General features: G+C 42.3%; 1 protein-coding gene across 3 annotated transcripts in view; it reads left to right on the top strand.

Annotated features, from left to right (window-relative positions):
• Positions 1 to 26,837, top strand: part of GFOD1 (Gfo/Idh/MocA-like oxidoreductase domain containing 1) — a 76,246-nt gene extending 49,409 nt beyond the window's left edge. For 2 of the 3 annotated variants that reach the window (XM_074899689.1, XM_074899691.1), the window contains exon 2: positions 19,129 to 26,837. In XM_074899689.1, coding sequence (XP_074755790.1) covers positions 19,129 to 20,048 — 920 coding nt within the window. In that variant the 3' untranslated portion in view covers positions 20,049 to 26,837. Of the gene's footprint in view, positions 1 to 14,207; positions 14,224 to 19,128 lie in introns of all 3 variants that reach the window. The other variant, XM_074899690.1, reaches the window with a different exon arrangement.
• The last annotated feature ends 284 nt before the right edge of the window (positions 26,838 to 27,121 follow it).

The following is a 27,121-nucleotide window of genomic DNA, read 5'->3' as shown; positions in this document are numbered from 1 at the left end:
GAAAAGAAACCTTAAAGATACTGCTTTTTCATACAGTTAGGTGGGGAGAACTGGACAGCAGAGCTCTGTGCTCTTCATTTCTGCAGCCACCTTCTGTCCTCTAAATAGGATCCCCTCCAAAAACCCAGTTCTTGGCAGAACAGCATAAACAAGTGAATAAAAAACATGTAACTTTAAAATTTTGCTAAGATAAGGTAGCAACAATGTGACTGTTTACATATCTGTATGGGAGCAATAATCAATCAGACTGTGCACCATGCTTATTTGTTTCCTCTTAAGAAGGGCTGTTCTCACACTTAAAATTGCTTCCATATGAGAGCTGGAGGTGTACTGCTCTGTCCTTATCCCTGGGAAAGATGGGCTAGAAAGCTAAGCCTGTGGTAGATACTTGCTGTGAATGATGCGTTCTGCTTGCCTCCTTCTAGCATTTTTCAGTGACCAGTGAAATTGTTGGAAGCTTGTTGGAAGGAAAAAAAATCCTGTTTAAGTTACAGATTGTATTAAATTAAACTTTTATTTTCCTACAGTGGATCCTTTCTTCATTTGCTATATTCTGTATAATATTGTCACATTTTTCTTGGCTTTGTACAATAATACCAGAAATCAGAGAACAAGCTTCTTTCTTGCCTTCTTCACTTCTCTGAAATCGATGTTTTGTTGCCTACCCTCAAATTTTCCTGGGCAACTGACTCAACTAGGGACCAGATATTGATGAATGAAGACATGTTGCAGCCCGTTATTTCATCTGGATGTGTTCACTGCTTGTTGTGCTTTGGAGGGTTATTTGCATGGCAACGAAAACTCTTCAGTAATGCAGCGAACAAGCACACTGGGAATGTTTGCTTTCTGTAAATGAAGGGATGCATTAGAGTCTTTTTCTGAAACAGAAGCAGAAGAGCAAGAGATGAGCTGGAATTGGCATCACTTCCCTCAGCAGAATATTGTGATCAGGTGATCAGATTTAGGTGTGTTGTCGATTCTCAATGTGGAAGGGACAATTTTAGATGAGCCAAACCAACGATGACAACAGAAGCTCCCAAACATACCGTTGGAGAACAAAATATTCTCTGTAGACTTAGGAGGGCCAGTTTTGTTGAGAACAAACAACACAAATTTTTTCCAAAGGATAGCCCAACTGGATGTGACTCAGAAGGGAACCATCCAAATTTCTGTGAAGCTCAGCTTCTTTTTCAGTGTCACAGAGCCAACTGAAACCTGCTGTATTGTAAAAAAACACTGGCATCAGCACAGGCATGTGCTTTGTTCATCCTCAGGTATTGTAGCATTAAAAATAGTTTCATTAGATGAAAGCCACACCTATAGCTTAACAGTAAAGTTAAGGCTTGTCCAAGCTAAAGAAATTTGTATTGTTGTGATGACATCCTACAGAATTGGAAAACTTCTCTGTTAAATGTGCTGCTGTAGTGCAAAACAGAGCTTGCAGGAGAGAGGCTGTTCCAGTGTGTTGCTGTCAGGCCTCAAGGACAAATACAAGCTGCACAGTTTAGAAAAAGCATTTATGAAACTAAACACATTTGCAGGGAATAAAAGCTCGCTTAAGGAATCTAAACATCCAGGCAGCATACAAAATGCATGCAGTATTTTTGCAGCACATGTAAGAAATGTCTAAAGATGAAGCAGCCTGTTGTCTCCTGGTACTCTGAGCTTTTGGAGAGTGAGCAGCTTGCTACATACAGTCCCTGCTGTAGCACCCCCCAACCCTGGCAGCAGGACAGTCTCTCTGTTTAGATCCACCAAGTCATGTCTCTTCCAAGGTAGCAGTGCAGGCAATGCAAGCAGCACTTAGTACACAGTGCTGCACAGAGGCCCACTGGCTGTATCTTCCTGTGGCAAAAGATCATCCATCTGCTGTTATCTGAGCTTGCCCATATGTTCTCAGAACATCTTTAAGAAAATGGGAGACATCTGTGCAGATACTTGCTCAAAGTGGAGGGAAGGAACATGTACATACTGTTTTTCATTGATGTGTTCAAGTGAAATAGCTCAGGTGTCCCTGTCCTGGAAAACTAACTTTGACCTGTTTGGGTGCTTCCCTTGACTTTTGCCTCAGGGGCAGCCAAGCCAGCTATTGTAATGTCCCTGACAGAAACATAAATTTGTGGGGCAACGCAGTGTTTGCCTCACAAACTTATGGTTGCTTACTGTTGCAATAGAAACACCTCTTCAGTGCATGCTGCTACTTGTAAAAAGTTCGCTTTGTAGGCTGAGTAACCAAAATGCTCGTGGTCAGGGCAGCCTATGTGGTGCAGGGTAAGGCAGCGTGAGCATCCATAGTCTGCCTTGCACCTGGGGCCGGCAGCTGTTCTGTGCTTTCATCACAGCCCTCCTGATGGGAGGGTCTCGGGGGAGTCACTGGTCTTCTCAAGAGTGGTTTTGGTGAGGGTGATGCTTGGTGACTGGCATCTGGAGGCAGAGTGAGCCTCTCATGTCACCCAGGCCACCTCCCTTTTGGCAGGTTTAACAGTGTGCAGTCAGCCGTTACTGGGCCGAATCTGAGCTTGGAGGGGAAACGCACTGCTGCAGCAGTTCCCCTGAGCAGCCGAGCACCCTGCAGCACTGCCTTTGGACCAGGCTTACCTGACCAGAAACCGCAAATCAGCAGCAAATCGTTGTTTTGGCTTCTCCCTCTTGGTGCACTGAGTCACTGCAGGGGGTGAGCTTCTACTGGCTGCCAGTTGCTTGCAGAGAAATTGGCCTCTCCCGCATTTGGTACTCTGTTTCTAGGTAGGTGGGGTAAATATTAACCCCTAGCTGGAAACAGAAAAATAAAAGGTACATTGCAAATCTCTTGCACCCAGTGCCTAGCCCTCATCAAGCTTGCCATGACTGACTGGTGCCTTTCCACACAGGCCTGTTTCTGGGCATGGGTATAACCATGGCCAGGTGGTGGTTGCCATGTTTTTAGGGAGTTTTTGCCTCAGGACCCTCCCCACTTCTGTCTACATGATGGTGTGCAGGAAAATAGCCAGGGATGAATTTCACTGAAAGCTGGTACTTCCCTCTGCCCACGTGGCACCCACAGTCAACTGTGTGAAGGCAGAACAAGAGCCCGGTGGTTTCCCTGCATGGGAAATCTCTGCCCTTAGACAGTTAGGCCAACACTCCTACTGCTGAGGTCTGGCCTTTCACTTCCAGCTAAATGGTGACATAGAAGGTTGAGATATTCCAATAATCTGCTAAGTGGAGATATGGCTTTTTAAAAAGGAAAGTGGAAATGATGGCAAAATTGGATGGAAAAGCTGAAAGGATGGTATAATTCCTGCAGGTACAGAAAAGTTACTAGGGAAGGAATAGGTTAGATATGATTGCTGCTTTTACCACTTTTCACAATATCTGTACCAGGAGAAACTGTCAAACTTGACTTCTGTTTCCTCTGCCTTTGCAATGGGAGGATGGTACCTGCTTGGCTTTGTCAAGTGCTTTGAGATCTAAGAGTGATTTGTGATTCACAACTGACCTGTGGCTGCTTTCAGTAATACTGTGGTTACCTGTTGATTATTCATGTTCCTGCAAAGGGATAATCTGACTGCCAATTTCTTCAATGGCAGGTGCAGGTACAAAATTGCAGTTAAGGTGGAAGTAGGTGGTGACACTGAAGGTTCAAAAAGCTCAGCTCTGATGCGTCCCAGGGAGCCTTCTGTTTGGCATATGGGAATTCCCAGTGCAAGTTTAAATAGGCTCGAGTCATAAGTGAAAGGGAAAGTAACAGGGTGGTTTTATTAAATTTCCCCCATTCCTAAGTAAAAACAAGCATATGAATTTGGACTCAGCCCCTCGACACATAAGACCTGAGTGGCACTCTTGTGTGACTGGCCAAGAGGCATCCTCTCTGATGGCCCAAGAGCTTGTGATCCCTGGCTGGAGTGTAGAGCTCTTGTCTAAATCCACCTATGCGCAGTCACATTCGGTTTCTAACAGGAAACTTCATCCAGACTGAAGCACATCACAAATCATACAGACCTCCCAAGGAACTGTATGACCTGCATGGAAAGGTGTCCTGGTGTAAAATGTGGGACATGATGTTTTTACATACAGAGGTGCAGCGGTGTGGCTTCTAGTGTGGCTGGTTATACTGGAATAAAGATGACCTATAGAAATGAGCCAAACCACTATAAAGTACTTTTTATCAGTAAAACCATGTGTGTGCTTGGGGGTGGGGACAGTATGTTTTTTAATGCATCATTATGAAATAATAATGAACTGTCTGTAGATAGGGCCTAAAAAAAATTAAGAATCCCAGGCTAGGTTTCTGTCTGTACTTACTGAAGTGTCTTTTGGGTTATTAAAACCCTGGGCTATATTAAATGATTTTAAAGATACTAGCTTGTTACTATGAAGCCACTTGAGATATTGTACAATGTGACTGCAGAGTGATGCAAATTGGAGTAATTTCCATTTGACATATGCACTATAATTATTGAAAGCTTTTTTCCAAATTTATTTTTTATGTCTGTTGTAGTTAATTCACTATCTCCTTTTAACATGGCAATTATAATTATTTGCCAAGAGCAAATCCTTGCTAACAAAAATCCCCTTTTCTTTAGCCTGTAGCTTTCCTTTTGATTTCATGGTGAGGTACTGTTAATCAGAGGAAAAGTGCTGGCCTCTGAGTATCCAGCAAGGCAGAAAAACACTGCAGTCAGAAAAAGAAATGCAATTAATTAGCCTAAGCTTCTTTCTAGCATCCCAACCACGGGCCTCCTGAGTTGCAGTGTTTGAGTGGAGAGGTGCTCTCTGAGAAGATCAATCAGCGTTAGCATTTCAATAGGACTTACAGTGAAAACTGTCGAGCCCACTGAGATTTCTCCTTGGGAGTTCTTGCTCATTCTTCTTCTGTAGGTGCTACAGGTAGAATATAGCATGTATTTGGGGAAAACAGTGTTAATAGCTTGAAAAGTCTTTCTAGGTCTGTTTTGTGTAGGAATCTGAGCCAAATCTGTGACTGAAAAAAGCAGTAGTTGATGGGCTTTAGGCTTCTAGCTGCATACTGTTATTCAGAAATAAAGCAATTCTTACTAACTTGAAAATGTCTCATCCTTTGTGCCCTCCTTTTCCTTGGAGATCAGTGTGTTAGGCAGCCTCTAAAAGGAAACATAAGTGCAAATGCTTTCTAAGAATGCTGACCTACTTTGCAGGTATTTTATTCTTCACTGAATCAGATATGTACCTGCAAGAGTGTAAGTGGATAAAAATTACATTTCTTTCACCCACTGAGGCGTAGGTCAAGTGCAGGAGAGCTCTCCCCTTTGAGTTCTACCCCTGGAATATTCAAGTTCTCCTGGGGCTTCAGAGCAATAAGGTCTGAACGTAGCCTTGCAGCAAGCTCAGAGCAGCATAAAGTACAGCAAAATGGGTTGCACTTCTGTAGCAGAAGGTCTGTCTGAAGGTGGCACAGCATGAGGAACTACCTGCACTGACCTGTCTTTCAGGCCCAGGTATCCAGCATGTACATGGTAAAGCGAAGCCCACTGTGAATAGGGGCTCATTTTCCATTGTGCGCTTATGGAGCATCTAGTACAAGAAGATTCTGGGATTACAGTACAAATGTATTGAAGCCAGGCATGAGGTTAATGAAGAACGTGTCAAGCTAGGCTACTATAATTGACTAGATCCAGCCTACTGAACATAATGGAGAAACGTTCCAGTGTTGACGTGTTTCCAGCAGACTTTCAGTGGTGGGGAAGAGTTCCCAGTCTCTGTTAGAGCAAGCCTCGGAAAAGCATAGTGAAATATGGCTTCAGCTGCTACTGTAGTGTAGCTGTGTCTCGTTCGGTGTGAGCATGAATGGCATTTTCCAAGGAACACTTTCAGGAGGATTAGTCTGTGGATTGACTGCCGACAGGGCAGTCTGGCATCCAGGCATGTTGCACCCGATGAGTTATTGCTATCCGAGTCAGCTGGTTGGACTGCCGCTGAGTCCTTGGCTCTTGTGTAAGCTTTGCAGTCTGGGGAGTAATTAATCAAGCATCCATCTTTCTCATGGACCCAGGGTTGGAGCCAGGGAAGCACAATGTCAGTGTCTCACAGTTAGACTTGCTGATTCACTTTGATCCATTCTCACTGCTGCTTTTCAGAATGGGCTTATGGCTCCTCTTGAGCGGTGCTTAGCTCTTGCTGAAAGGAATAAAATACTACCTGAGAAAGTACACCAATTCTAAAGCTACTGCCTTTGGGGAGAGGGCTTTATAATTTATTTAAAAGCTTCTCAAAGAACCTAAGAATTATGAAGTAGTGTTGGATGAGAAGTTAACGAAAGAGCAGTTAGTTTAAACCACAGTTTGCTTGTCATCTATTCACTGTTGTTCCATTGACCATGTTGTTCAAAGAGCCAGACCAATGGCCAATGTGACTAAACAACACGATTCCAGCCAAGGTAAATTTGACTTGAAGCTTGCTAAGGCCTGATGCCAACTCTCTGGAAAACTCCATTGTCAAAATTCTCATTAACTTCAAAATGGTAGTGGGGCTGGACTGAAAGAACCATACCCAGTAAAGGCTATAATAGAACTGTGCTATTCAACATTGATCAGAGAGATGGGAATCTTCTATGAGAACATATTTTGGCATGACAGCATCCCAACAAAGGAATTTAATTATGATCAGCATTTGAATTAAATTGGCTTGATTTTCTTACGTGGGCCAAGCTAACTTACTTTCTTCACCTGTTTGTTCTGCGGTCCTGATCCTTGCTGTTCCTGGCAAAACATAAAAACCACCATTGGTCTAAGCAGAGGACTTAGACTGTAAAGCAGAAATGAGAAGCTATGAAGGATCAAGCCGTGATCTCATCCGTAAGTAGTCTTAGGCAAACTTTGACCTAGGCAAGTGGAATAATACTGTCTTGCAGACTGACTTATGTATATGCTTCTGTAGTCTCCCAGATCCTGGTGAAGTGGCACACCAGAAGTGAGCAGACAGAAAAGGCAGCCTTGGGTGAAGTTGGGAGGTTGGTCCAGTGAACCTGTTTCAACTTGACACCTTTTGCTTCCCAACTTTACCTCTCTGCTGTGGCCTTTCTTGAGAATGGAGCAGTTATGCCAGCCTCTCCAGTCCTGATGATGATGCCACTCAGTGAGCAGAGAGGGGACCTGCTGATAACAATGAGTATGAAACCACTGAGAGATTGTTCTCCCCAAGATGTGTTGTGCATCCTGGCATTCATCCATCCCCGCATAACTTCCATCACTCTGGAAAATCCAGTTCCACTGCTAGGCACAGCCTTATGGGCTCTAGTGGAGTTTGCCCAATAATTATAAATTGACATTTCCAGTTTTTGCAACTGTATATTTGAGAGAGAAGATGTGATTTATGGTGTGAGCCTGTACATGCAGATGCACACAGGGACACGTGGAGTGTGCATATACTCACTACCAAGTGAAAGGAATGATGCTGCTCACCTCCACCTGTCAAGTACTTGTATTTATATATGTGAAAGTGACTTTTATATGTTCCTTTCTCTGCATGTGTGTCTGTATGTGCTTATATATTAAAGTCAGTTGTGTGTTTGGGGATGAAGTTTTTAAATGCACCCAGTTACGTTAGTTCATCCCAGTCCATAGTGCTTTGGTGTTCATAGTCAGTAGTATTTGGGGAAGTGAGTAATGATTTTAGAATTTATTTTAACCACTCATATCAGAAAATTAGGTCAAATGCATCCTCCATTCGTCCAGCACTGTAGGGCTGACACACATTTTCTTCAGCACAGTGATCCTTCCAACTTCACCGGGCAAGGAAAGAAGTAGAAATACTTTAGCTAAAAATACTGCAGAGAAATAAGGTTAGGAAAAATGTTTGGAGCAGTCTGGGTTAAGTAGGTAGCAAAGTTGCTGGTTCATATAATCATCACACAGAAGGGATCATACTAGAAACTGCAGTGCATCTCACACAGATAGTGTTGCTGAATGTTTACTGAAGAAAAACAATCCTGAAATATAAAGTGCAGGGAGAGTACAGTGTTTGCTGCTCTGCCTGGCTGTGCCATGTGAGATGCAGATAGGGATCTGACACTGCAACTTGTACAGTTGGGTTGGTTTTTTTAAGACTTGGATTTCCTGTCACTTTCCCTAACGCTTGGCTGGTGAGGTCAAATTTTTCAATGTTCATAAAGCTTCATGAGTCCTGTTCAAATCTGCCAAAGTAATGGCTGCATTAATTACTGACATTAGTCTGATGTTTATCTTTTATCAATTTTTTTATTTAGTACCCGATTACAACTTGCTAGTTTTAATCGAGGTAGAAAGGGTAGGGAATAGAAACATACAGAAAATTAACTCTAATTATCATCCAGCAATTTATCTGACTCAGTAAGCATAAACAATTCTGTGATGGAAAGACAAACTGAGAGAAAATTGAACTGCCTGATTTCCTAATTCTTCCAAAGCCTTTACAACAGCTAGGCATTTAGTTGTTGACAGGTAACACAAAAAGAAACATTTTTAAATACAGATAATCATACCTCAGGAGAATAGAGATCGATCATAGACTGTGATTGTCCTGTGATTTCATTACTGTGGAAAAGAAAGTTATTATACTGGACTGATGGTGTGCATTTTGCTCTAGAAGTTGAATAGAGAGATTGAGAGTAATTGGAACAAATAAAGGACCAAATACAGAGACTTTCACAGTTTTTTATTTAATCCTAAAACAATTAAAATACCATTGAAAGTAGTATTTGCTTAAATAAGGTCTAAGCAGAATGGTTTTCTCAGTTTATCTGAGTTCATAATGTGAGATTTTTGGTTTGTTTCTTCTTGCATGGGGAAGCACTCAGCAGGGATGTGACCCTACACTTCTGATGAGGATTTGAAGATATAAAAATTGAATAGAAATTTGGGAAAGCCAGTATGGTTTGTCCCATATACTTTTTCCCAAGTGCATATGAGAGCCTGGAAAGCATCCAAGTAGGGCTCAGGGAATGTAAATCTGAACATGTTTCAGATGCCTGAAAAGATAATCTCAAGATGGGACCCCTGAAGCATTTCCTTGTGGTGTGCAAGTAGCTGGTTTGTCAGGGCATATTTGCACCTTCTCTAGATTTCCCAGCAGTTAAAGGTTTTTAAACAGTATTTTTTTAAACTAAGTGCTTCATTTATCTGTCTCCAGTGTTGTTATTTGCGTAAGTACCTACAGAGATCAGAATGACATGCCAGGTGGGCTATAAACCGTGCACCAAACTCTAGCCTGTGTTAGGAAAGGGCTAGAGAATTTTTCTTTGCCTTGCAAAGTGTGCTGGCATATGTAGTAATGCAAGACTTGGTTGCTTTCCTTTCTCTTAAGCACATTACCTATGGATTCAGTGACGGAGGTGCTTTATACTCCCAAATCAAAGGCCCCAGCTAGCCAAACTAACAGAATAATCAATCAAAAATTCATAATGGACTTATTAGAAAAGTTACCTTCAAGTCAGCACGTTGTCAAAATTGTATGGATACATATGGTCTTTACAGAAGAGGTCATATAGAATCACAGAATATCTCAAGTTGAAAGGGACCCGTAGAGATCATGCAGTCCAACTCCCTGCTCCTCACAGGACTACTTAAAACTTTATGAAGCAACGCTGAGTCCAATGTCAAGCACAAAAGGACTGCATTTATTTCAAAGTGCCTTGAATACCACTACAGCAGCATTTACATGTACAGCGACAGTAACGTATGCACAGACATGGCCCCAGGCCATAACCCTAATGACTACCTCAGTGCAAATAAAAGTTAGTGCCAATATTAATACATAATGAGAATTGATATCATCATTACAGTCTTCTCTCATCCTGATGAACTGTCCTGGTTCTGCTTAGATGGCACTTACTTACCTGCAGGCATCATTATAATCTCTTGGAGTCAGCAGGGGTATCTTCCCAGACTGGGCACCATACCTCAGCAGCTATCTACAAAGAACCCAGCATCTCTTTTTTTATTTCAAGACAAACCAGTTCCCTGTTTTTCTGTTTACTTGAATGATTTTACAGACCGCTAACCCAGCTGAAATCACTTCTGTAAGCTCACAGCTCACATTAACCTTCTTAGTCGTTGAGCCTGCTTGTAGTTCTCGCACTGTTTGTGTGAGCTGCATGTGTCTTGTTAGCTGGGTGACACCTCAACTGTCAGTGGAGATGCTGCTCATATGTCATTAGCAGTAGGGTGTTATTTGCAGGGGTTTTTTCCATTGTGCAGGTACTCACTTGAGTGAACTTTGGTTTAGCCTATGGTTATAGGGAAGCCAAGGCAGAGCACCTTTTTTTCTGTGTATTTGAATGTTTAGGTTTTTGTTTTCAAAGCAGTTGTGTGGAAAAGAGATTACAATCAGTGATCATAAACCAGCCTAAAAACTGGAATCGTGGTGTGATGCACCAGGGCCAGAAGTAGGTGCATGAACGGCAACCCTCATTTTGGTGGTGGCGTGTACAGTTTGGGCATGTGCATGTTTACTGTATAGAATTTTTCATCTAATATTTGTGAAGTGTGTCTCATCCCAGCTGACTATAAAATGTAACAGTGCATGTGTTCTTTTACTTCATAATATTTTGGTGCAGAGGAAGAGATGCAGGGTTTGTAAAATCTGTATATGCCATTGATTTCCTGTGGCCAAATGAGCTGTTTCTTGTCAGTGGGGTGGTGTATTACTCCCTGTGTGCCTTTGCCGTCTGTTTCAGCTGCTAAGGAAAATATGTTCCTTCAGTCACTGTTATTTTCCTTCACACTTAGAGCAGACTAGGAATACACACATGCCCTGTTAATATGAATCAGTTCATGAGCTATGACTCATTATGCTATAGTAACTTGATTTTTTGCAACAGCTATACATATCTGTGATTAACAAAGCTTGCCTTGGCCAATGTTAGAGCTGTGACTAACGCCAATCTTGTTAGGCATTCATCACCCAGATTTATCTCCTTGTCAAAAGTTTTGTTAAATAAGGTTTCCTCAAAGAAACATTGTCTTGCCATCAGTTTTCCCCTGGCAGATGTATTGATTGAAATAAATGCGTTTTTCATGCCACTCTAGGAACTGAGTGACAGATCACGCACTGAATACAATACAACCATTGTTCTTATCGTTACTATGATTATTACTGTATTGCAATATCGACAGCAGCAGCATCTAATAATAGCAGAGACACCTCTATATACTAATAAAAAATCCTTGTCACGTGTGAAAAGGTTTTCGAATCACCTGATTGTTCTTATGAGGTGGCTCAGAAATGGCTCCTCATTTCCCAGAGCAGAGCAGCCTTCTATCAGGTTTTCCACTCCTTCTGGTCGAAATCTACATATCCACATTTATTTAGATAATTTTCTGAGGGATTCAGAAGCTTTTCATCACTATGAAGTGTATGATTTCACACATCTCCACATGTAATGGATCAGAAAATAATAACCAGCCCCATAGAATAGCCTGATGTACATATTGGGCAATAGCTTAACTCACATACTTACCGCTATTTTAACATAGATGCATTTTCTTCATCATCCCTCCCTCCTGTCCAGTCTTTGTGTACAAAGGGGTGCCGATTTCCTCTGAAATCCATTTCTTTCTCCTCCATTGTTACTTTTTTTCTGCTGAAAAGATGTTAGCGGGGCTCACACGAATATTGGACTGAAGGAGGGCCTTTTAGGATAGGCCTCTGAAGACTGGGGATGTTGCTGCTACCATTAGGGCTTGCTATGCAGCTCCTGGAGTGGCAGGAGCTCCTCTGGGCTGTTTGCACCAGCCCCTTACAGCATCCTCCTTTGCACCTTGTAGTGTTCTTCTCTCCCACCCCCTCTCCTCTCCCCTTCTCTGTTTCCCCAGCCACTTTCTCACTTTCCTCTGCTGCAACCCCTGCTGTTGCTTGCTCATCTGGAGTGGCTTCAGAAGCCCCCCCAGGCTGCCTTGAGTTCCCCTGGGAGCCCCAGGGGGGAAGCAGGACTTTGGGTTCACCCAGGTCCTCCCAACAGCCAGGTTGCCAGTCCCTTCCCACTGCTTCAACACTCACATGAGCTTCATATTAATGAGCATGATATCCCTCCAGGCCTTGGAGCAGTTTCGTGGTGAGACCGCCAAACGAAAGAAGCACTTTTTGTTGACATGACTATTTGGAAACTGTACCTGGGGGCCGGGGCTGCTAAAAGCTGGGGGCCAAGATATCCTTATAGTCATCATCTACAGCTGAGCAGGGAAGGAGCTATTTGCAGAGTTGTAATTAAGAGGGGGTACTGCTCACCAAATAAATATTGCACTGATTGAAGAGCAGATGAGAATATCTTGATTTATGGTGTCAAAGTTTTATGGCTTATCATGCATGCAGCAAGCTAAACTGACTATACGATTGCTTTATCTCTGAGAGACTGAAGAGCCACCCCAGCTATCAAAACTTAAAATAAATGAGCAGTGGCTGTTTGAGCTGTTTCTGCCTTCAAATTCTCTATTTCCAAGAGGCATTCTCAGTATTGTGTGTCTCTCCTTAGTACATATGTGCTGGAAATATGGAATAGTACCGAACTGGTTTGTTCCAGCTTCATACAAAAGGGACCATGACTGTGAGGTTATCACAAAGACAGTTCTGAAACAGAAAAAATAGTGCCACCTGATTTTAGGCCTGTGGGTCTCCTCTGTGGTTCAGCACAGTTACAGCTCAGATATCTTATATTTTCTTCTGGGTTTCTTAGGGAGTGATTAATTTGGAAAGGAAAGACCAACCTCTGGTTTTGTTTAGAGTGTTTAAGTATTGTAATGAGTCAATAAGATAACTAAGAAGATTTTTTTGAGATCCTGGCTAAAATACAGCCTTCAAATGTTGTTTCCTTTGCAAATTCTAAAGAAGGGGATGAAAGGGAATAGTTCAAACAGCTGTGAGGATTTCTGAAGTCATTATTACTGAGGGAAAAAATTGTATGTTTTGCATATAGGTATACACCAGAATTCATAGAAATGGAAAGACTTTTTCTGAATATCCAGTGGGGTTTCAATAGTACTGTCTGCTAACACAGTTAGTATGGCAAACACAAGCAGACCTCTGTCTAGTATGGGAATGTGCAAAATACACAGTTCTGCTGGTAGTCAGCTTGTATCAAACATCAGTTTAGATGTAGGGAACCATGCTTTGGCTCCTGGTGCCAAACATAGCTTCTGAGATGGTTTCTGTGCAAAACCACAGAGTTGACAGTATCTGTGTATATCTGTGTATAATCTGTGTAGAAGAGCAAATTGCTGTAAATCCACTATATAAATGAGAGGTAGTGATTTTTGATTTCAGCCGTTTGCTTCGACTGTGGGTTTTGATATATGCCTAAAAAAAGCTCTTTTGTCAGTATGGCTAAAATTACTGATTTGCAGCAAAGCATAGCCTTTTAACTAAACTTACTACTTTTTGTTTGTTGACTCGGGTATATTTGTAAGAATATCTGTATGTCTTATTTATAAAGGTGCTGATTATCTCAGCTTATTTTCTCAGTGTTACAATGCTGGAAAACTGTGAATGAGATACTCCTCATTCATGTGTTAGATGATACTATTTTGTATTTGCAAACCATGTCAAACTGCATTAGGATGGAAACTGTGATCTGATTACAACTAATATGTGTACTAATAATACAGCACACATCATTGGAACATGTCTTACAAGCTGTGAACAGAACTGAGTGCCAAAGATGATTTCCCCTCTGATTCTGCATAGGATCCAAAGGCAACAACAGCAACTTGTGATGGTCAAAATCTGAGAGGAAAAATTTGTCTGTATTTCTTTATTTGTAACTGTATTAATGATAAGATGGATTGTCACCATTTGGAATGTAATTTTGTATTAGCTTATTTTTAAAAGATAAAACTGTGTTTAAAGAGGATACCATAATCTGGTTTAAAATAATCCATTTGAGATAACCTGGTAAGGATGCTCTTCCACCCCTCCTGTATTTGCTGAAACTCTGACTATTCCTTCAGTGTTGATAGGTTCCTCCTTAGCTTTAGAAATGTATTTTTTTGCTGACTAATTTAGCTTCATGCACCAAAACCTTATTTTGCCCTTTCTTCCACCCCCTTCCTGACCAAGAGCAGTGAGTAGTGACTGCTAACTAAGGAATCTTTTCTGGTGCCAGTGAAGGTTTTGATTATATGCCCAGACGCCAAATAGAGCCCTTTTTGATTTTTTTGTGAATAGGAGGAGGGGAAAATATTGTATTGGGGTCTCATGTCAAATGAGCCAATAGATAGAAGACTAGTCTTGCTGCAGGTCAATGATCAATGACAGACACTCCTTTTTTTATTTTTTATTTTTTTTTCTGTGAAAACATTTCCATCCTTATTTGAAACAATCAGAGCAGATGGGAAAAGAGCTGACATTGCAGGCTTCAGAATTGATGAAGCCTGTGCCAGTTACAGCCTCCCTGTGCTGTGGTCCCAGGAATTTTGCTCATTTTTAGGCTGTGCAGCACAGAGACATTACAGGGACAAAGAAACTTGGGCTGCTGGTAGCCAAGGAGTTAGAGCTTTCTGTAAAATGAAGAGCTGCAAACACCAGGCCTTTCAAAATCTTACTCTAGCTCCTTACTCTTCCCCCTTATGTACATGGAAAAAAGTTTAAATACTGCTACCCCAGACTGTATCTACTCTCCACTCACTTCTGGGCTATTTGGCTTTCAGAATTATCTGCACATCACAAGGGCTTCCCTTTTTCTAAAATGAAGGCTGAGGTTTACAAATAAATCACATGACTTCTTGACAAAAATAATTACTGAGGTGGTTGACAAGCCATTAGATCATGGTTACAATATGACTTTCCAGCATAAGGTGCTAGAGAAATCATCACTCAAATGGTAGTACCAATGATAGTATAGACAACTTTTTTCTATTTGCTCAGATGCTTCTAGAGAGTTGGTTAGACATCTACTTCTCCAGAGAAGTGCAGTGTTCTTAAATAACTTTCTTAAATGCACATTGGTATCTAAGTTGTTGAGGTTTGGCTTGGGGGATACATACACCCTGGGAGATAAAGAATAGTCAGGATGGACCATTCAGCCCACAACTTTCTTTGTCACCGAGAAGTGAGAAGACACTCGTGTTAGTGGTTTTGTGAAGTGGACCTGCTCTGGAAACTTCGGTTTATTTTAAAGAGGAACCGAGCGGTTGTCAGGTGTTGCTATCTTTCGGTCTTGAACAACCAAATCTAGAAGTCAGATTCTCTTGTGTCATTTTTCTCAAACTCATGTGCTTTCACATTTTTAAGGACTGCTAGGGTGAGTTATACCTAAGTCATTGACCTATGGATCTCGTTTATCTCATGGATGGACATCTTCCACTCTATCATTATTTGGTTTTTACTGTTTTCCTGCTGGAGAGAGAATATAGAGGGGTTCAAGGAGGCAGACCTGTTGGGTCTAAAATGGTTGCCACCTCCTGGCACAGTTGGCTCACTGGTACCATGGCACAGTGCCTGTTAATCCAGGTTCTTTGCATTTCTGGCCATCTGTGCCTGGAGCAGTGGGTCATGGAGCAGGTCCCAGGCTGAAGCCCTTCATGGCAGCTGTGGGCGGACTTCAGAGAGGCAACTTGCACTCCCAAGAGATACATTGGCCACTCTCAGGATACATTCAGCTTTGGACACGGGCTGGCTGGGAGTGAGCCCTCTCCCTATTCTGTGCCAGGTCAGAGAAATCCCACTATATGTCACCACCTGGCTGGCACCACTCTGTCTCTTTTTGAAGCATGGCCAAGCAGAGAGACTGGAGTGAAGGCTGTGCGGAGCCCTCAAAAAGAATGATGTGTACTTAAATTATATTTCTTCTTCATTTTACTTAAGACCTCAAGTAATCAATACACAGAAGTGGCCTGATTGAGAACGGTAGCATCATAGACCAGATTTCTTGATGCATGTGGAAGGGGTGTGTATCCTTTCATACAATGAGATGAGAGATGGTTGACTCTGTTGCTTATCACCATGGACAAATATGTTGCACATTCTTGCTGAAACAAGCTGACTGCATTTCCCTGCTTTTATGTAGTTAATGAAGTTTTTGCTGTCTGCTGTGGTGTGATTTTCAAAGATGTGTGAAATGTCAAAACGCACTTATAGAATGACAAGTGGTAACCATCCTGTCTAAGAGAGTGTTGTCCAGAAGTGGACAGGATTAGACCCTAACCCCAGGCTGGGAGAAGGGGGTCAGTTCCTGGAGTTCCCCTGCAGCACCTGCAGTCAGAGCTCGCCTTTGCATGAGACTGTTGAGAAAGGAGGTTTTCCTCACACACTGCTTTCTGCTCTGCCTGTCACTGCTTTAGAGAATGGCTCAAAGGAAAGGTGCCTTTTCTCCTCTTTTGAGAAGGGGGCAGAGGGAAAAGAGCAGAAAATTGTGCTGGTTTGATCCGCCTGTTTCTTATTCTAGTTGCATAAACACACCAGAGTATTTCTCTAAATTAAATTAAGCAAACCTTTCATGTTTTCTCCCTGCTTCAAGAAAGCTAATGTGGCTGCTTGCAGATTTGCAGCTACAGAGAAGACAAAGATCTGTAGCGTGCACAGACTCAAGTGCTGAGCAGTGTCATGCTGAAAGAACCTGCACGGGCTTTAATAGAGTATAAAAGCTTTCTGGGCAGCAGGCAAAAATCTGTTTAAATCCCTGACAGGGATGAGAGCACAGCATGCATTATCAGCATATGCACAGAGATGAGAAGGCTCTCAGAACATTTGCATTTTGGATTTGCTGTAATTAAAAGGTTTTGACTTTTCCAGAAAGGTTGAAATGGTGGAAGGAGTAAGTGTAAGACTTCACCTTTTCCATATCTCCATGCAAATATTTAGGTCTCTTGCCTTTTCTCTGTATGTGTGCCTGACTGATTCTAATGGTAATTTTTCTTGAACATAAGGGATGTAAAACCCTATAGGCTTCTCTTTCATATTTATAATCATCATTTGGCACTCAGATTGTGACAGTCCCAAGTTTCCCTGCCCCACACAGTGAAGGACTGACCCTCACTGTGCATGGCACTGAACACACAGCACAAAGATTGTTCCCAGACTACAGTTCCTCATGAAAGCAGACCCTTTTCCTCACATGTGTGGAGCTGCGTATCTTGAGAGACTGGTGCCTGCACAGACCCCAGATAAAATGCGGCAGGCGTCTGTGAGGCAGAATGATGCAAGCTGAACTGGAGCGGAAAGCGATGCTTGTGGATCAGTGATGGACAGGTCAGATGATGACGTAGTAGGTACGGGTTCTTTGAGGGGAAAATGACTACTTCAGGAAGGTTTGACTGTAGGCAAGTTTTGTCTGACTAAGATTTCCCTTATTTTGGTATTTGCCTCTCTGCAAGAGTCTGTGTAACTCAAGGACTATTGTATTAGTGATCTGTATCAAGTGGCACAGCTGGAGTTACTACCAGTTAGATGAATATAGGGCAAGTGGATGAATGCTTTCTCCAATATCAAACAGATGCAGAAAAAAATTATTCAGGAGCAGGAAAAGAAATGCTATAAGGTTGAAAATGTCAACTCAGTCACCAGTAGCAGTCTGTAAAGATGAGAGAGAAAAGTGAGAAGGGAAGACCATGCCCACTGAATAGAGGATTTCTGCCTAATATAGGAGCTAAATGAGCACGTCTCTACTTCTCTAATTAAGTGGAAGGTAAATAGGAGCAAGTTGAAGGAAGGTGTTTCCCTTCTTGGCTGTTAACTAGATGTGACTGCCATTTCAGTGGTGGCAGCCCTCCCTCCAGTTTCAGCTACTCAAATAGCAGCAGACAAAGACTGGGAATAGGCAGTGTGGATAAGATGGTTATTCAGTGTTTGGACTGTGACCCCCTTCTTCCAGTCAGGCTGTTGAATATTCATGTAAGTGGGCTCAGACAGATCCCTGCCATCTGTCTGTATTTATATGACTTTATCCAAACAACTCCAAAACATGTAAAATTTTTATCCTCACAACAGCTCTTCAAAGAAAGAGGGATTTCTCACCTATCTGAAGGGAAAAGGAATCAAAACACAAAGCGATTTAGTCAGTAACCAAATTTATTCACCTGAACTCCAGTAGACAGGATCCAAATTCAGCTCTTTTAAGTGCCAGGCCCAGCTATAGCCAAGGCTTTCAAGACAAAGATCATATTTAGTGCTCTAAGGTGTTGTATAGCTCACCTAATATTGATCATCAAGCATAAAAGAAAATATCTTTGTACGCAACTAAAAAGGAAACTGGAGATTCTGTTGCTATACGTGTGTATGGGTACAGAATGAAAGTATTTCATGAGGAAAATCAATAATAAACCCATCACTTAGGCATCTCAGCCTGCACTGCAATCAGTTGCACACTTTGATGGTCAGATAAAATGGGACTGTCAGGCAAGCTTCAGTAAACAGTGTGCCCATATGGGCAATTCTGTGAGGGGACAGATTGTCAGAGCTGCGTTTGACCTGTTTTAGAGAAATCACGGCTCTCCTTTGGCACCATGGATATATTGTTGACATTTCAGTAAAGCTGCTTCAAAAAAAAAAGTCAGAATAGTGTGGCATTTTATGTGTCAGAAGCAATTTTTATTTCAAGTCAAGCAACAGGCCCAGTACTTCTCCTGCTCTCCAGTCAGAGCTTTTTAAACAGGCTGATCTGGAAAGATGAAGGGACAAGACTATTGAGAGGACAAGCCCAGACTTTTCTGTGTACCTGCATCAAGTTACTGTGTACATGTGGTTGTGTTACTCTTATGCTTCAGGGACTGAAATCTGAAGCTCTGATTCAGCTCTCAGAAGCCCCCACACAGGCAGGTCATCACAGAAGAGATGTCTGTGAGATGGCTGAGTGGAGGTGCTTGGTTTTGTACCTGCGCCCAGAAGGTGGCAAATGTGGGGTAGCAGTCCACCTTACTTTAGCTTACTTTCTTATTTGTCCAGGCCCTCACCTTTTTGCTGTTTTTAGGCTTAAGTGCATTTTGAAAATAAAAAGGGATTAATTTTCACTGTGGTGCTCAAGAAACTCTTACATGCATTTTGGAAACATGCCAGAGGGGATCTTTGTGCCTTTAACACCATATTGAAATGTTTTCTTCTTTCAAGGATCTTTCTCCCTGGCTTAGTGTGTAAGAATAGCCTCAAGGCTTTCAGCTTACTCAATCGATATATTTTTGTTGATGATTTTTTTTTTAAACTGTTTTTCAGGCATTGGAAAGAATGTCATCTGTGACCGAACAGCGACTCCCCTGGATGCCTTTAGGATGATGACCGCAGCTCATTATTACCCAAAGCTGATGAGCATCATGGGGAACGTTTTGCGCTTCCTGCCTGCTTTTGTGAAGATGAAGCAGCTGATCCAAGAGGGTTACGTAGGGGAGCTGCTGGTGTGTGAGGTGCAGGTTCACAGTGGAAGCCTGCTAGGCAAGAAGTACAACTGGAGCTGTGATGACCTGATGGGAGGTGGGGGCTTGCACTCAGTTGGCACCTACATCATCGACCTCCTGACCTTCCTGACCAGCCAGAAGGCTGTGAAAGTGCACGGGTTGCTCAAGACCTTCGTGAAGCAGACGGACCACATCAAGGGCATACGGCAGATCACCAGCGATGACTTCTGTACGTTTCAGATGGTTCTGGAAGGTGGCGTGTGCTGCACGGTGACACTCAACTTCAATGTCCCGGGGGAGTTCAAACAGGACATTATTGTGGTGGGTTCGGTAGGACGGCTGATTGTAATAGGCACTGATCTCTACGGACAGAGCAACAGCTCTCCTCAGCGGGAGCTCCTGCTAAAGGACTCCACACCAGTCAGCAACTCCTTACTTCCAGAGAAAGCTTTCAGTGACATCCCATCCCCCTACCTTCGGGGCACCATTAAGATGGTTCAAGCTGTCCGGCAGGCATTTGAGGACCAGGATGACAGGAGGACCTGGGATGGGAGGCCCCTTACAATGGCTGCCACTTTTGACGACTGTCTGTATGCCCTGTGTGTGGTGGACACCATTAAAAAGTCAAACCAGTTGGGAGAGTGGCAGAACATTTCAATCATGACGGAGGAGCCAGAATTGAGCCCGGCATACTTAATCAGCGAAGCCATGCGGAAGAGCAGGATGTCTCTGTACTGCTAGCTCCTCTCAGCTCATAGGAAAGAATAGGAACCAGACAGCTCTTGGAGGAAATGGTAATTCAGCCCCTGTGAAGGGCTTGGGCATCTTAGAAAGAGCTGAGGATACAGGAGAAGGAAATACGGTGTTTGGATCAACTAAAATCTGTTGGTGGCTACACGCCAAAGTTATAAGGTCCTTAGAAATGCCCAAAACAGATAGGAGACGTAAGAGCTGATATAACTGTTTTAATAACAGTATTAGATGGCTGATTGGAAAGATATATCATGGACTCATCTCCTGCTTGCAGGTGCTTTAGATTATCCAATTGTGTTTACTGTGAAAGGTTGGGAGGATCCTTTTAGATTTTCCTTACCTACCAGAGGGCTGTGAAGGTACTGTCATGTCGTTAAATTTTATGTAGTGTCTGACATGAATGGTTCCTGTCATGACAGCTGACACCACCGTGCTGTAGTACTACACCTCTAACCAACACATGGAATAACAGGACTTGGTGTGAAAATGTCGTGTGATACGGAAAATCTCGGCAGCTCACTTTTCAAATATCAAAGCTTCTCTGTGTTGGTTTAGCTAGTTGTTTGTTTTTTGTTGGTTTTTTTTTTTTTTTAAAGCACAATTCAGTTGGAAAATATGTGGCTTTTAAAACAAAGCAGTCCTCAACCATAGAGCATATGCCCCACCATTGGAGGAGGAGGGAGGATCTTCTGTGAGCTCCTGGTAAGCTTCTGTGTTAACTGCACAGATTTGCTGATTAAATTGGGCTGTGCAAAACCTTCATGGATGGCAAGTGGCATGACACAGTTGTGTTTTATTATACAGCTGAACTCAGGTTAGTCTTACGAAGGTTTACACACTGACTTTTGAGTTAATTTATTGTGCATTTTGGTTTTAGGTGGAAAACAGTAGGAATTAAACCCAAAACCATATGATGCTTAGACGGGTGGTGTTATTTTAAACCTTTGTGAACTCACACTTGAGAGATGCACACTGACAATTAATTTTATATAGCTCAACGCAAAAACTTTCACCTTCACCAAGCAGTGAGTGTGAGTGAAAAACAAAAGAGATGAGAAAATTTCCTGTCCATTTCCAGGGAAAAAAAAATACATAAGGCCCCCACCTCTTCACCTCCTTAAAGTGGCCAGCTACTGGTACTGTAGTAATCATTCCCTGTCATCAGTGCAGGGGTGGACAAACTCTTTTGATGTGTTTGTCCCATCCTTCTTTTTAGTATTTTAGATTGCAGTCTTGAAATAATATATTCTTTTGAGAATATATTCTCAAAAGAATATAGTGAAAGGCACATGAATTATCCCAGTAAACAGGGATACTGCTTTTTGGCATAAAGCTGCTCCAGTGTGTTTACAGCATTAGGTTCTCAGATAGGAAAAAAGTAGAACACAAGCTTATAGCACTAAATTATATTGAACTTGAGAAAAACCTTTTCAGGGCTTTGTGTTAATTTTGACTAAAGAAGACAACATTTGGATAAGCAGTAAATTAAAAGAGAAAATATGACCTTCTTTCTCAAGGCCATCACATTAGTGTTGCTATTTTAGGTTAGAAAGAGAACTGTCAGAATAATTTAGATTTTTTAAAAAGCACTTACAGTTTTGCTATTTTTAGGAGCACTAAGGGCTTCTCTAGGACTTCTACAAATGACTTCATTTGATTGCTGTATACTCCTGCGTGTCCTATGCCCAGTTTTAGAGCTTCATGGTTTTAAACAGGAGGGCATCAACAGTGTGGTTCATCTCATCTGACTTTAGCCAGCTGAAAGTTGGGTGTCTTGTCTTGGTCAGCTGTGCAAGGGACAGAGTAGTCAATACAGAGAGAGCTCTCCAAAGGCTGACTCAGTTCATCTGAAGATTAATATAGAAGGAGGTACCCATTGGAAATTCCTGTTCTCCTTTGCAGAGAATCTTGGCTTCTAAATTTTCAGGTGGCTAAAGTTAGGAAAGTTGACTCCCCCACCCCAAAATTATTAATGTGTGCTTAATTATTGACGAGCATATGTGTGACCTTTCATGAAATATTCCCCAAAGTGTAATAGCCTGACTGATGAAGGAATAATATAACACTGCAAAACCACACCCAAATGGAGAATTGTTCCTATCCATGCTGTTCTGCCAGTTCTAGCAACTGTCTCTGGGGCTGACTGCTTCTGCTAAGACCTCGGGCAAGCTTTCATCATTCCTTCTTGGAAGCAGCCCTTTACAAGTTTGGATGTTTTTACTAAAAGATTTCTCTGAGAATTCCTGAGGTAGTATCTGTGCCAACAGGAATTTCCCGTTATAATTGCTGTGGTATACCATGCTATCCAGTTCCTGCCCTGAAAAACACACAGAGAAATACAAAGGAGAGAATTTGATCAAGGAATCATATCTCTTTCTCCTGGGTAATGGAATTAGCCCCATGGAGACCAAGAAAGTTTTCATATAGTAAGGCAAAAGCCATTTATTGAAAATGGTGGCTAGTTCAAGTCATGAATATAAGCCTGGTGGATAATTAACCATGTCTACTTAAACATAATCCAAAACTGGAACTAAACATGGACCAAAATGTTTGTGAATCTTGCTTCTTAGTGGTTTGGTCATTGTGCTGGCATTGCTGCTTATATTTTTGCACCTCATTTCAGTTGGAAAATGTTCATGATTTTTCCTATCTGCATTGTTTTCTGTGTCAGTCTGGGTTTTGTGATGCCAGCTGGAAGAGGATATGCTGGAAACCCGTTCCCCGCCCCTGCAGTGAACAGTCCCCCGGCATGACACAGTGCATAGGGATAGCACTACTGAGCCCAACCTTTGTCCCGGATCCAAAGGTTTAGGTGACAGGCATCATCCATCCTCTGTGCAGACTCACTGATGCAGATAGTGCTGCTTAGCAGAAAGAAAACCTAATGCTTTGTTTACGTAGCCATCTGATGCTCGTATTAGTACTGGCTTGTAGATGGGTTGAATCCTGTACAGCTCGTGCGACCACAGTGAGACAGGTGGAATGGGCAGGGGCAGGGTGGGACCTCCTCTTCTGGCAGCAGCAGAAGCCTTATGCTAGATTTAGGTGAAGTTGTTACCTAACTGGGATGGCAGCAGTAACTGCATCAGTTCAGGATTGTATGACAGTTTTTCCATTCTCTTGGAGGTGAAGGTGCTGCAGTGTCAAGTGTAAAGATACTAAACTTCCATCTGGTTTAGAGGAGGAAGGAATTCATAGAATGTGTATTACTATTCTGATAAATTGTTACTTTACAGTCTGGGATCTTTCTTGGCCGCATCAAGCCCTCTGCTCTTTTGGTACAGTTGACAGTACATTGAATTGCCCTAAGTAGCCTCTGGAGTTCATGCTGGGTTTAAGAATTCGAGCAGCAGATAGCAGAGATGTACTTGATTGAACTCAGAAGCGGTACCACACCAGGAAACATATATTTGGAATTGCACTTTTAATGCTGTTTTTTAATGCTGTGCCACATGGTCTGAGATGAATGCTGCTAGAATTGGTGCAGGCCTGACAGCCAAACTGTGGCTACTGCTGGAATTTACAGTAGCCCCCAAATGAGCTTGTTCATATACTAGGTAAGAAATACCCATTCTGTTTTCCCAGGGCTGCTGTTGGAGAGGCTCTTTCCTTTGCCATCAACCTGTGCATATAGGATACTGAACATTATGGTCTGTTGCCAAAGACAAAAAGAGCCACAAAGGGGAGAGTGCAGGTGAAATGCTCTGCTGCTCTGCTACAATGCTGGGATGGTCAGCTGAGAGAGGATGTCTTAGTTTCCATGGGAATTACATTGGGGTCCACACCGCAGTAGGGCAACCTGATGCTGTGTGACAGCAGGACACAAACTGAAGTCCTTCCACATGCCCAAAGGGAGAGTGGTGACTGCAGCTGGGAGCGACAGGAAGGGCTCTCTGCAGTCTGGTACCCGTATGCCTGTGTCAACAGGGCAAATTCGGTGGTCAAGTGGAGGGTGAGGGCTGCGCCTCCTGAGGCTCACAGCAGCAGCTCTGCTCCACCTCTGTGTTTGGGAGCCTGAGAAGGGACCATGCCCTTGGGGAAGCAGCGTCTGCCTGTACTCCTACTAGATCCGTGCACGCCCTCAGTGCTGAACGCAGTGAAGTCCTACATGGAGGCATAAGAGCTCTGCAAGAGCTTGGGGTTTCCTATATCTAATATCATGCATGTGTTAATCGTACTTTAGTCATGTAGTTAGAAAATAGCAAGTAGAGATGATACGTCTTCACCCATGCAGCCAATATGGTAGAGAATCAGGGCATGCATAGACGAGTTTAGGCTCAGGGTGGGCTGCTGTGGAGTTCATCCTTTGCTTTGGCTGAAAGCATGAGAAAATTCCTGTCCACCCAGCATAGGGCAATCAGAGGCACTCTCCACTTTGTACTTAGTATTTCCTTCTTTTGGGTAGCTTTCAGATTAGTGACTGTACAAATGAAACCTGTCCTGGAAGTTTAGCCATTCAAAAAAGGAGGCTTTTCTGCTGTGTGTGGTCACAGTGCAAGGACAATTCAATTTCTCTGTTACCTTGTTTATATCTGTGTCCATACAACTGTGGAAAAGGCCTAGACAATTTAAAATGACCCACTGATGTACCAAAAAAAGTCTGTTATTTAATGGGTAAAGGTAAACATAGTACCTTGATGTCTTTGCAGAAGTTCAGAAATTACAGATGACAGAATTTCTTGTTGCCGGGAATTTTTATATTTGACTTTTTTCTATGGCCTTCAGTATAAAACATCATGCCTTGTGAAGTCTATTCGCTGTTTAGTTCTGTATTTACAAGGGTTTAAAAGCTTCCAACAGGCTTTTGGCTTTGTGCAGATACTCAACACTGGTGTGATGTTCCAGTGGCCCAGTGATGTACCCTTAGGTACGTATGAAACTCAGCGCTGGACTGTTTGACCTCTGCAGTGCTCTCTGGGTATCTAGGACTAGTTGTGAAATGGCAGGATTAGGATTCAGGACAGCAGTTGCTCCTTGTTGTTGTTGAAGTTGCTACTTGTAGGGAGGAGCAAAGTGTGAATTTTAGAGATGAAGTATTGCTGAATAATAATAGGCAGTCTTATTTGCTTTAGAATTTCCTCTCTCTTGAGCTGCTGGACGAAGTCTGTCCAATAAAAATAATTTCCTGTTAACAATAGCTGCCCACTTCCATCTGCTCATGAAAGGAAGAAATTTTAAGTAAATGGGACTATACATAATGCTGCATTCATGAACCGATGTCGTAACCTCGTGACTTACTGAGTGTGTGAAGCCAGAGCCCAGGCAAGTAATGACTTTTTTGAAGCTGCCATATCGAAGCCTTGGGGTTGGGCAATAAAGGATATCAGCCTGGGTCAAGCTGAAATAGCTTTTATTCAGCATTTTCAGTTAAATGGATAAACAGAATGGCTGTGGTCAATCCAAAACTGAACACAAAACATGTTTGTAGGTTATTTACATGTTTTCTGCTGGGACTAAGTTCAATTTTTGAAGAATGCTGTTTTGAAATCAAAAGTTTAAAAAAAATCCACCTTTTATTATGTTTGGCATGTCTGAAATTAACTGTTTGGGGTTGGGTGTGGGGTTTTTTTGGTTGGTTGTGGGCTTTTATTTGTTTTTTTTTTTCAAGTCGGTATTTTAAAAAATCCCATCCATTAGGTTCAGTGAATGTCCATTAAGGACATTCAGTGAATTTAGCTGCCCTTGGGCAGGTTTGGCTCTGAACCTGCAGCCTCGAAGTGTCATGCAGTGACCCCATTTGTAGCATCTGAATTTGGCCATCAGGGTTTCATTTGTGTCTTTTTGTGGCAGTGGGGAAACCGGTTCATTACACGGAGTTGGCTACAGATAATCAAGATACTTTTTGCAGCAGTGCCAGCCATCGTCTTTAAAAGCACTTAACTCTTGTTAACTTGTTTACCATAGTTATTTATGACCTTGCAGCCATGTGCTGTCCATTACTTCCTTTGCTTTCTACACCAGCCATCAGACTTGCATCCCTCCCCTTTCTGTTTCTCATTCCATTGCAAGCCACAAGGCGAGTCTCCCTTGTTTCCCGCTGAGCTTGAACTCAGTCTGTGTTACACATGGCATACAGGGTGGCTAACCTACAACTTGAAGTAACTTTTAACAGATTCATTGAAGGGTATGTCAACACTGCAACTGCTCAAGTATGTGGCATACCTAATGCCCAGCCAGGGTGGGAATAAAAGCTCCCTGCTATGCAGTGCTTCACAAGTGACACTCACTGTTTCTCACTATCCTGGTTTTCTTTTCTTTGATTTTGAAAATGAGAATATGTTCAGTTTGTTGCTGTGTCAATATTAAGTATATATTTATTGTTTTTCAGACATACATACATATATATAAATGCTATATATATAATGTCAACGCATGGACATATGTACAGTAGATATTTTAAAGAGCTATTTATGAAGAAAAGTAAGTGTTATAAGTAAACAGAGTTTATATTTTATATATTATGTAGATAGCAAAAAAATGGTTAAATTATAGTAGGATTTTTGGGGGTGGGGTTGGGGAAATGGGCAAGGACTGGTTCTAGCATTTTAAATAGCCAAACTACTTTGTACGGAAGCTGCCTGCTGTGCCTCTCGGCTGCAATATCTGTTTGTTTCTTCTTCTGGAAGATGATGTGCATTGTTATTTTTACATTGCTTGGGGAATGTAGTTAGTTTATTCTCAGCCAACTGGTATGTGCTGCTTAAAACATGGTTTCCTGCTGTTCTGCATATTTGCATTGATGGAATAAAAGGATCTTAACTGGCAAATAAAGATGTAAAAGGATGTGATCTCAGCTGTCTATCGTTTTTCTCCAGACCTGTATTTTGTGAGGGTGGGGTAACGATCCTCACCTTGGCCTGGTTTCTGGCCTGCCTGTTGAGTTCAACGCATCAGAGTAAAATCCAGAGGCTTTGTGCCTGGGGGTGGGGATTGTGGTGGAGGGAGGGAAAGAAGCAGGTTTAACACCAAGCTCTGTGAAGGTTTAATGTTACGACAAGGTCTGAATTAACGCCTGCTGGAGTGATGTGTCCTGAGGAGACAGTTGGGTTTATTGCCAAAAG

Source organism: Athene noctua, chromosome 2 (assembly GCF_965140245.1).
Source record: "Athene noctua chromosome 2, bAthNoc1.hap1.1, whole genome shotgun sequence".
Lineage (NCBI taxonomy): Eukaryota > Metazoa > Chordata > Aves > Strigiformes > Strigidae > Athene > Athene noctua.
Note: the sequence above shows the minus strand (reverse complement) of the source record. Positions and strands in the feature narration are given on the sequence as shown.